Consider the following 12,218-nt stretch of genomic DNA (forward strand, 5'->3'; position numbering starts at 1 on the left):
ACACTGTCAAACCCCTCTATGTTTTGTTAATAAAAAGATCAACATTACTGTAAACAGTGTACTGTGTCATGACCCACACTGCTTTAATAGTTCACAGATATTCTGCATTCTCCTGTAACATTCGCTGGTACAATTCAGAATCCATGTTCCTGATCCTAAAGTTGCAAAGTATCCCCAAGCTATGATACTCTCACTAATTTAGTTCATGGTGGAATCATTAGGTTCTTTTCTTTGAATTCCGTGTTTCTCATTAACTGTTCAATGCAAGAGTAGCCTCAATGTATTTGCTATTACCCATACCTTCTCAGCAACCTCTTGGAGAATTGCACACTTTGCTCTTGAGGTGAATGTTGTTGGTTGACTGTTCTTCCAAAGAGTTAACAATGGTGTTTTATTTTCAGCATTTCTATATGTGTGATCCTATATTGTTGGAGGCTAAAATATGGTGTAGTAATTAAAGTACGGAACGTACCAGAGAAACACAAACTTAAATCCACCATCAGCTATGAAATTTCATATGCTGACTTTGGCTCAGTCACTCTCAGCCCAATCTACCTCAGTGAGTTGTTCTTGTGGGGAAAATTGTGTATGCTATCTTGAATTCCTGAACAAAGGTATGGCATGAGTAAATAATTTAAATGGCAATAATTTTGTAGTATCCATCATCCCGATAACCAGTAATCTTTTTTTTCCTGAATTTGGTAGAGATTTTGATCAAGGCATGATTCATTTCCATAAGTCCATTAGCATGTTTTCAAAGACCTTTCAAACCCAGACATTCTTGTTATCTCTTTGATTGAATACCTGAGTCAATTTAGCTCCTTATGAGAGCTGAACATTTATTTTGTTATCTGCCTGAAACAAATGACTCTGGGTGCTTTACGACCAGGGCCGGATTTAGATGAAAAGAGGCCCTAGGCTATTCCACTGATGGGGCCCTTTCACCTCCCATTTTTAAGTTTGTAAATTACATGAGAGATAATAAAATACATCATTACTCTGATATATATCAATATATTAAATGAAACATGTTATAATTGGTACTAACCTGCGCGCGCTGGCCAGCTGAGTTCACCTTTTTAAAAGCTATTTTTCGCCTTCCCCAGGCTCCAGAGGCTTTATAGGAGCCTGGGGAGGGCGAAAAGAGCCTCCCCCCCGGAGGCTTCAGGGACCGTCCCTGAAGCCTTCGGAGCGCTTAAAACCACCCTCCGAGCAAACCGGAAGTGACTTCCGGGTTGCTCGGAGGGACGTTTTAAGCGCTCCGAAGGCTTCAGGGACCGTCCGAGGCTTCCCTGATGCCTTCGGAGCGCTTAAAACCACCCTCCGAGCAAACCGGAAGTGACTTCCGGGTTGCTCAGAGGGTGGTTTTAAGCGCTCCGAAGGCTTCAGGGACCGTCCGAGGCTTCCCTGATGCCTTCGAAGCGCTTAAAATGACCCTCCGAGCAACCCGGAAGTCACTTCCGGTTTGCTCGGAGGGTGGTTTTAAGCGCTCCGAAGGCTTCAGGGACCGTCCGAGGCTTCCCTGATGCCTTCGGAGCGCTTAAAACAACCCTCCGAGCAACCCGGAAGTCACTTCCGGTTTGCTCGGAGGGTGGTTTTAAGCACTCCGAAGGCTTCAGGGAAGCCTCCGGACAGTCCCTGAAGCCTCCGGAGGGCCTCCAGGGGGTCGGGGGAGGCTCTTTTCGCCCTCCCCAGGCTCCTATAAAGCCCCTGGAGCCTGGGGAGGGCAAAAAAACCATGTAAAAATGGGGGGGGTGTCGCGCGTTGTCCGTGCATGCGCACTGGGGGGGGGGTCGCACATTGCATTATGGGTGCGGCATGCACGAACTCGACCCCCCTGCGCTCCCCCCACTTGTGGCACGCGAGCCAAAAAAGGTTCGCCATCACTGCCCTAGGCGGAAGCCTAGTTAGCCTATAGGAAAATCCGGCCCTGTTTACGACAATGTAAAGACCAGTCTGAACCTAAAAATCATACATATAGTTGCATAAATATACAAATACAAAGATGATCATCTGGAATCAACCACATAGAACTGAGTATTTGATGAAATAAATAATTTCTCAAAATATGAGAAGTCTTCACACACTGTTTCCTACTTAATACTATTATTAGCTCAAAACCTGGATCTTTGGGGCCTAAAAAAAGAAACCGTAAGGTTTTCTTGGAAGTTTCATAAATTTTATCAAAATCTTTATTATATACCTCCATAAAACCAACTTAGGATAGTTTTACTCAGAGACATAATAGATTGGGGCAGCCTATATATTTCATAAATAAATATACCAAAATTAAATATCAAAACAAAAACATTTTTTAAGAAAAAAATCTAGTTTATTGCACTTATCTGAAAGCTCATGGAGAAGAAAACCACAAGTCTATGGAAGTGAAACTATAATGGTAAACATTTCAGACTGTTAGAAGATACAAAATAACTCATTGGGCTTAGAAGAGCTGTCAACACCAATTCATATATATGAATCAAGCCAATCATACTATTATGCACTGTTTAAACAAACTTGCAAATTAAGTAATTAATAAAAGAGGGGCGCATTTTTAAAAGTGTTATTGTGTTTATATATGTGCAAACATTCATATATATATTTGGGTACACACAAATGCAAGTGTGCCATTTTTTTCATTATTAGAATAAGAATATTTGGCCAGAAGTGCATCATGGGGCCACTCCACTTGCTCAAAATTTCCGGACTTCGGAGAAGTGATGATACTGGAATCCCAGTTGTCAAAGGACTTCCAAAGTAATATGCCACTTGAACTTGGGATAGATGGGCAGCTAGTTAGTAACAAAAACCCTCAGAGGCTGACTCAAATAGATGAGATCTCAGAATAAAACAAATGTAGCCACTTGGTCACTCCAAAATAAAAGAATCAACCAAGAACATAACATTGATCATACAAGTGCTGCTGCTAATAAGTATGTCTATGGTGCCAAAATTAGTTCTTACGCGAAAAATCCACTGATACAGGGTTGTATCAGGCAGTTTTAGAAAGAAAAAAATCTTATTATCTTCACCCAGGTTCATCCAATATCATTTCAGTTAGCTCATTTGCAGATTCAATAATAGTTGCTTCAAATATTCAGGTCTCAAATAAATATACATATATATTAAAAAGTACTATAAATGAAAACTATTGGGACTATGTTTTGTTTTACAGTGTTCTTAAGAAATACGATAATTATGACACATAAGCTGCAGTGATCACTAAATTATATATATTGAAGCATTTCTGCTGTAAACATTTTAAATATAAGACATTGCAAGATTTAGCTAATGTAGCTAAAATTTCCTATTATAAAGGCAAATCCTGATGAGTACCACAACCTTTCTTTTGGGATAAGCTTCTTTAGAACTAAATTTAGATTTTGATTATAAATTATGCTACAAAAGGAAATACAGAATCTACTCTGAACACAGGCTTAATTCTGTCAGGCTAAATGTGGTACTGAATCTCATTCACAGAGCCACCCTCATTTTATTGAAATGACTTATAATATTGTGTTTAGCTCTCATAGGCATCAGTGGAACAATAGCCTAAATTGTTTGGAAAAACATGTAAGGCAATCTCCCCTAACCCGAAGCACTCCAAGATTCCTGACAACCAAAATGTCCACACTTCTCAATCAAAATGTTACACATAGCTGGGAATTTGGACAGTTATAATCTCAATTCACAAGACACTCAAAGTTAGGGAAGAATAAGGGGAACGAATGATTTTAGCCCAGTTAATCAGAGCAAAAAAAAATCAGTAGAGCTCTGATAATGAAACTTTAATCTGAGCACTAAACTGTACAGCTCTTTCCACTGAAAAAATTAGAGTATTTTATTCATTTCTATGTATTAAAGACATACCCATTTTCCCTAAGAGATTAATGTTCAAGATAAAACCTAAATAGTATTTTTCAGCAGCTGAGAAATATGTAATATAACAGAAATTCTTCCTATATAGTACAGACATTAGCTTGCATGCTACAGCAAATTCATTTTGCTGTTAATGAGGTTAAATTGATACATTATGGTCAAAGTACAATTTATAGAATAAAGACAAGTTCACAATTTCTTTAAGCTGCATTGCCTGCCTCACCTGAGATATACTGAACAAGACATTTCACTAAACAATTTGAGGACTACTGTATAAATTAGTCTCCTATATCTCAAAAAGGTAATGTTATAAAATGTTTGTGGCTTCAAAAGCTTGGCATTTCCCAAGTGACAGGATTCCCAAGGATGTGTTCTTACTTATTTACTGTTATTTGTTTTATATCACTTCCCACTCATCCTCAAAATCATCAGAGTGAAATGATATAGAAGCATCACTGTGTTTCTGCATGTTGTGAGAATGCTGGAATGTCTTTGTGAGGCGGTGAATGAGATTTCCTGAAGAACCAATTGCCCATAGTTCATCCAGAGGTGTAACTAGGAGACAATAACAGCAAATTAGTTTTAGTATACAACATAGAAGAACCAATGACTCAAGAAATTTAGTTTACCTCCAACCAGAAAAATGTAAGGCTGAATTATACTTAAGAATATGGCCATTGGAATCAATGAATTTGTGGTCAGTATTAACTTCTCTTGTGGATTTAATGTCTTAACAATAACAATGGAGTGTTACTTGGATACCATTGGCACTGACAAAATCCCCACCAATCAATTACAAAAGGCATCTGCTGTACTTGGAACAGCTTACATTCTGTAATGCTATCTGTAATACCAGTAAGCAACAACATTTGGCTATTCCAGATCCTTGGGAAGGACTGGAAAGGTAGATAATAATGCCAAATTCAGTCTAAAAATCCGGCTGAGTGTGCAACCAAGCAATAATAATAAATTAAACTTGTCAACTAAGTTTGGAGAAAGAAACCGTGTCTCATTTTCCATCCAACTTTGTCTAAATTAAAAAATAAACAGAAAACAGAAAAAGTTCAACGATTCAGTTGAAAGTAGTTGTTAGAGCAGAATTTGTTTGATATCACTTTGTCTGTGTACTGATACCTGTTTGCATGATTTGTTTTGGTAGAATAGTTCATGTGTTCTACAGTAAGAAATTAAGCCAATGGCAGTTTGTTATTCCAAATGAAGATCAAAACAATTAAATAAGATCTCTTTAAGGCTGTTTGGGGGGATTTAAAATCTAGATGTAGAAAGGAGTTGTGTGAAATTAAGAACAAACTGATTAGAACAGCTAGTATATTTCAGCTTTCTGATCCTGAATAAACAGAATTCTTGCTATAATCCCCCAAATAACATGTTAATGGAGAGAGGGAGGGAGATACTCACCTGCCAAACAAGAAACATTTCCTGGAATCTTCTTCCAGTAATCGCCCGCAGGATTTTTATCTGTGATGCCATATCGGCGTGCTACATCTCCATTTGGACAACGTGCCCATACAGTCTTCATGCTTATTACTAACTCACTTGCCTGAAGCCCTAAAAGCCAAGACATTTGAGGTACAAACTTTGAGATGGAGACTATGCACACTGTATTCAGAAGAAACATATAATTAGAATAAATTAAAACAAAGCATAAAAACAAAAAAAAAAGGTAGCTTCATACATTTTTTTATCTTCACAGCTAAGAACTATATATACACTCCATGAAATATCTGAGTCAATTTATTCCTTTTTAATCTACTGGGCATCACAATTTTGGATGTTGGAAGAGGTTTTATTGCATAATCAAAATGTGTTACAAAGATTCAAGGAAATTAATTAAGGTATAGGCAATATAGGCAGTCTTTGACTTATAACAGTTCATTTAGTGACCATCCAAAGTTACAACGGCACTGAAAAACGTGACTTCTGACTATTTTTCACAGTTACCACCTTTGTAACATCCCCATGATCATGTGATCAAAATTCAGATGCTTGGCAACTGGTTGATATTTATGACTGTTGCTGCGTCCCACGGTCATGTGATCACCTTTTGCAACCTTCTGAAAAACAAAGTCAATGGGGAAGCCAGATTCACTTAACAACCAGGTTATTAACTTATCAGCGGCATGGATTCACTTAACAACTGTGGCCAGAAAGTTTGTAAAATGGGGTAAAACTAACTTAACAAATGTCTCACTTAATAACAGAAACGTTGGGCTCAATTGTGATTGTAAGTAGAGGACTACCTGTACTCAAGTTACAACCAAAGCATATCGTTGTTAAGTAATCTTACCTGGAACCTGGTCCCAATCTGTGCCTACTGGCATTTCCTCTGTAATCCCAGTGCGCACATGAACATTGCATTTGTTGTCAATGGCCCACAGACTCTGATCATTAGGACTTGAGTACACCCTGATCAAGTGGACTCCGGCTGCCTACAAAAGTAAAACATACCATTTGATGTTACAGATCCTATTTTGGGAATTGGCAAACTAACTGAAGTGAGGGGAAAAAATAAATGGATAAACAACTGATCAAATCAGTCAATTCTAGAAAAAGAAAATCTCAAGGTCACTGGAATAAGTAGCGGTATGTCTACATATTCACCATGAATTGAATATCAGTGCAATTTCAGTAAGTTCAATTTCACCCCTTCACCAATAAGCATGCACAGATGGCAAAAAAGGAGAAAATTATTAGAAAAATTTAATTGGTACAAAATGAAACTATGTTTAGGGAAATCAAGAGTTCAAAACATCAATCACCAATTTTGTGCTAGTTATAATTACTTAAGGTGCTTTTCTAACTCAATCCAAAGGTTTTTCTATATGTACATTCATTTATGAGAATAACAGCCATAAGATACAACCCAAAATATAGCAATTAAATATATTTTATAGTTAGTGAAATAAATAAATACATGAGAACATTTAAGTGAATAACATTTGTAGAAATTAAGAATATATCCATAAAATGTTAGTATAAAATTAGCTCTGTCCTTTAATATATTATTAAATCTAGTCATATAGACCTCCTATTGCTCTGTCTTGTCAATCCAATGTTTTTACCTATCTATTTCTAAAGATATTGCTTGAATTTTAAGTACTGCCTTCAGTCTTCAAAATCTTTCCAAATTTAGAATTCCTTTTCTGAGGTTTTAGTACTGCCATTTATGTGAAGCTGATTAAATTGGTTTTTTTTACCAGACTCTATGAAATCAGCAGATCCCTATTTTTAAGATGCTATTTTGTAACTTTTACAAATTATTTGATGCATACTGTTGTATAAATCACCTTTTTAGACTTATGGAGACCTTTCTGGTATAATCCTGCATTGATGGAACACAATTTTTATAAGCATGTTCATTTTATCTAAAAACCAACTAAGTAGGAAAGTTGTTCTAGAAGGTTCTATGCATTTAATTCATGAAATTATATTTATGATGCCTTCAATGGTATGCAGAGTTACATCAGTGTTCTGACTAGATTAGTCTCCGTTGCCTTTTTGTTTCTGCATTACTATTTTGCCCAGCAAACCTGAAAAGGGCACACATGAACTCTATTCAAATGAGACTCAAGAGTCTGCAGGTAATCCCAATATCATTTTTTGCTTTTTTCCCCCAGGGATGAAAGACAAAGTGACTGTCCCCAGCTAGCTTTATACTCAAGGCATGACTAGAACTCATATTCTTCCAGTTTCTAGCCTGGCACGTTTAATCACTATACCAAATTGGCTCTCTAATTATATTCTAGCGGAGATAAAATGTATAGCTTGATCTGATAGTCCAAATTAAAGTCTGGATTTCCCGTATCCTTCATCAGTCACCATCATCACTCAGTGTTTTTCATTTGCTGCAAACCATAAAGCTACCTTAAACCTTATTTATTTATTTATTGTATATGATAACAAAGAGACTAACATTAAAAAGCAGAATGATTTAAGTGGTAACTGCTATTCTAGTTACTCTTAAATTCAAGTTCTGATTAATTCTACATTATCACTTAAATTATGTTTCCAAATAGCTAATCCCTACTTTTTAAATGCAAAGGAGCTTTAAAGGGGGAGAAAAGTAGACAGCCTATATAATCCTTTCTTTTAATCACAAAACAACTTAATCTCTCTTTTATAACTGAGGACATGGATGAAAGCCACATGAGCAGAAGTTCAACTGTTTAAAAGGCATCCAATTGAAGACTGCCAAGAATATAGCCTCCTTCTTCTCTACTTGTTCTCTACTTGTGCCTGTCTATTCCAATTTTCTCCTCTTCAGTAGAAAGAAATAACATTATTATTTCATCCTTTAATAATAATAATAATAATAAAATTTATTTCTAAGCCGCACCCTCTCCCGAAGGACTCGGGGCGGCGTACAACAAAACACATAGGAACAATACGAAAAATACACAAACAACTAAACAAATACATATACATAGAGGAGGAAGGAAGATGAGTAAAAACAGTTAAAACACAATTTAAAATCCCCTAATAAAATTCCCAAAGTCGCAGAATTAAAAAACCCGTCAGGAACACTTTAAACACACCCAAAACAGATGTCAGCAATTTTCTGAATGGAGGCTGCAATGCATTCCTCTGCATATGGAATCATCGGAATGTGGTGATTTTGGACCAGTTTTGAGGAGCAAGAATGGGAACTGTAACCCCCTGGGAAGCATTTCTTATATTCCCATACTTAAACAGATAAACTCATTGCCACCAATATTTAGTAATAAAATAGTCAGATTTTAGAGGTGCAGTTTTGGATTACTGGGGGAGATCTGCCACTCAGATGCATCGCACTAAAATTAACAATTCTGCTACTGAGAAGCTGGGGGAGGGTTGCAACTGATGTGTATAAATAGCTCTGAGCTACAAATTGTTTACCTCCCCTTAACATGTTTTTCATTTAATCATGCCCTTGCTGAATTAAGGACATATTTGCCCAAAAATCTAAACATGAAGTATTTTATTATGTTATGAATATCAATTTTGAAGACACTGAACCCTAACATTAAGGTGTTTGTATGTCGGGGGAGGGGAGAGGGAGAGGAAGAGAGAGGAGAGAGATTTTGGTGTACCTGGTGTCAAGCCAGGAAAATCAGGAGTATAAAAATGTATTGCAAACTTAAGCTCTCTACAAGAATCTGAGCTACTAATGGTCAAAACGTAGGAAATGTAGAAAATGTAGGATTCTTTGTACAGCATAATTCTTGCATTTATCCTCCATTTGCTATGTGGCAACCAGAGCCATTCCTCATGTAAGCAGACCAATGATGGAATTGTTCCTTTGTTTAATTATGGCTAGCACAAAGTTAGTTAGCTTTTAGTACAATTAAAAGTCTATTACTAACTTTTGGCAGAACTTATACTGCAGTATTATTTAGCACATTTCAATTTTTTTGATCCTGTTTTATGGCTGTAGCTTTCAAAATTTTGTATTGTTTTAAATTTTCAGTGGTTTAATTGGTTGGTTTTATTACCACATGTCAGGATTATTTTTAAAAAAGAGCAAGCCAAATTGTTCTACCAATAAAAAAAAATAATAGGGAGGATTAGTGACATACATAAATATAGTAAGTAGGCAATTAAGTAGAAGATAAAATGACTAAGAGAAAAAGCAGTTGCTAACGGTAGTAAAGTTTTACTTTATAAAAATACAATTTGCAACTCCATCATACTTCCAGGATAGTACTGCCCAATTGCTGCTGTAATGAGAATATCACCTCATTGACCTTATCCTGCAATCTCCTTTTACATACTTCATTTTCAAAGTAGAACCCTGGTGCCCTAAGGAAAATTTACTCTGAACATGTGCTCTCACTGACACATGCACGTTTTCTTAAAACCTTTTTATAGATCCATGCTCTATTCTAGGGCATGAAGGCGTTAATCTAACCTTTCTACTTTATTTGCAAAAAAAAGAAAAGAAAAAAAAATCAGTTCTTCCGTTTACCCTAAAATCATAGGTTAGTACATTTGCCTCTTTTAGACAGAAAGTTGTTTTAGGAGGGAGTGGGAAAACAACTGTGTATACCAATGGTATGCTTCAACAACAGAATTGTTAACACAAACATCATCAGGTCTTAAAAAATCTTAGATGTGAAAGATACTGTATACTGTATTCTCAGAGTATAACTGCTTAAGGTTTTTTTTGCCTGTGCAAATAAATCAAGGCCTTCATTTTCATATACTGAGACATACATAGAAAGGGGGGGGGGGAATCCCACATTGAAAAGAGCATAATTTATCCCTTCTCCATAAACAAAGCAACAAGTGTTTTATTAAGTATCATCTTTCTCTTGCTTTAACGCTGGGACTGCCCTCGCTTTCAGCAAAGAGAAGTTGTTTCATCTCAGTGGCTCTAACTGCCAAATCATTTGTTAATTATAATAATTCTGCAATAATGAGAGATTCTGTTTAAATTTTTAGCCCCAAGAAAAGTCCCTGCAGTTTTTTTGGCAGGCAGAAATCCTTTGTAGGGCTGAGAGTGTGTGACTAGTTTAAGGTCATCCAGCTGGATTTGTGCTTAAGGTGGGCCTTAAGGTCTCTCAGTTTCTAGGCCAGGGGTGTCCAAACTTGGCAACTTTAAGACTTGTGGACTTCAACTCCCAGAATTCTGGGAGTTGAAGTCCACAAGTCTTAAAGTTGCCAAGTTTGGACACCCCTGTTCTAGGCTAATGCCTTAACTATTGTAATTGTCAGTTCATTTGTTAATTTGCATATTTCTGCAATAATGAGGGATTGTGTTTAAAACTTTAGCCCAGGGCAATAATAAACTGAAGGCTTCTATTGCTTAAGGCTATCCAATTAACCCCTTTATAAAGCAGTAGAGATCATAATACTATAATGTAGCATTCAATATTGAATCATTTTCTGATTAAGCCAACACTGGCAGATAAAAGGAGCTTAGAATTTGAGTTAAAATAATCTTGAGCATCTCTTGAAAAACCTGCCTGTTCAAGAGAGTTCCCTGATCTCCAGTGTAATATAGCATGATCTACATTGCTGAAATAGCTCAGAAGTTGTTCAAATTGCTTTTTGGATTTTAAGATTTAAATTGAGAAGAAAAATGGTTTTCCTATTCAGGTCTATTTCATGTACTACAGGAAGGCCCCTTCAAAAGTCTGGAAATTTGAGGAAGGGGGGGGAGTAAAAGTATGAGAAGGGAAGGGGAAGAAAATGATAGAAGTTTTTATTCTGATTAACGTTTAAGTCATTTTAAATAACTTCACCCTAATGAACCGTATATTGATTTAAAAATATGAAGTGTGTACAGTATATCTGATTGAAGTGCTTTAAGCACAAGATAAATTGATTAATAATGATGTGATACTTTACAAATGATACCGATTGGATTTAGTACTCTATGGTTCTAAACAGTGTTATATAGTAACTATTAAGAAAATAAAACTTCCTCTGCTATTATAGCCATAAAGTACTTGCATTTCTAAAAGGAAAGAAAGAAAACAGGCTTAATTCATAAATCCCAAGAATTTCTACAAAACTACAGTATATAGTGCTGAATTACATAAATGGTGTGGTACGGATAATTGGTTATTCTTTTGAGATTCTTGAAAGCCAGTGTAGAAAATAAAACTTTCAGTCAAATATAACCAGTGATTTTAAAATGTGCAGTTCTCATAAAGTAAAAGGAAACTAGGCAGCTTGCTTGTAATTTTAAGAAAAATAGAATGGGCTTATAGTGCTATAAAAAACTTTTCAATATCCTAGTTACTCCCTGCATGACATTTACTGTTCTCAATTTATGAAGAATTCCAGCAGGATGGAAAACAAATATATTTGTTTTCACATGGGAGAAAACCAGAGCTATCCCATAACCACCAAAAGAACCCATGAAAGGAATTGATCAAATTCTTTAGTAATGAGCCTCCATTTAATTACCAATTATTCCCCAAGCCAGATTCACCAGCAGAGGTAAGAAACTTGAGAAAATTTAAGCAAGATAACACTATCATTAGGTTGCAGATTTATGATTTGTGTCAGTATGGCCAGCAGAACATAATTTTGGAGTGTAAGATGAGTAAGAAAATGTAGCACTTCATTGGCAAATTGATTTGTAAGTTAGGAAATACATCAAATGGGGAAATTATACTTGCAGAGCTTCATATTTCAAAGAAATCCTAGATTCTATTTGCACTTCATCTCCATCACTGTGAATATGATACAGCATAACCTCAGTCAAAATAATAGATTTTCAATGTACCCTAAATGGTTCAGTACAAAGTATGTGAAGGTTAAACAGTTGATTAAAGCTAGCAAATTTTGGCACATTATTTATTTAGACAAGATAATGTTGCATTTCGGGA

General features: G+C 36.1%; 1 protein-coding gene across 1 annotated transcript in view; it reads right to left on the reverse strand.

Annotated features, from left to right (window-relative positions):
* Nucleotides 1-2,375: 2,375 nt before the first annotated feature.
* TECPR2 (tectonin beta-propeller repeat containing 2) overlaps nt 2,376-12,218 on the reverse strand; it is a 42,907-nt gene continuing 33,064 nt past the window's right edge. Inside the window, exons 18-20 of the mRNA XM_081937991.1 lie at nt 6,188-6,329; nt 5,299-5,448; nt 2,376-4,434 (exon numbers count right to left, since the gene is read on the reverse strand). Coding sequence (XP_081794117.1) covers nt 4,277-4,434; nt 5,299-5,448; nt 6,188-6,329 — 450 coding nt within the window. The 3' untranslated portion in view covers nt 2,376-4,276. The remainder of the gene's footprint in view (nt 4,435-5,298; nt 5,449-6,187; nt 6,330-12,218) is intronic.

Source organism: Natrix helvetica (assembly GCF_964273705.1).
Source record: "Natrix helvetica genome assembly, chromosome: 1".
In the NCBI taxonomy this organism is placed as follows: domain Eukaryota; kingdom Metazoa; phylum Chordata; class Lepidosauria; order Squamata; family Natricidae; genus Natrix; species Natrix helvetica.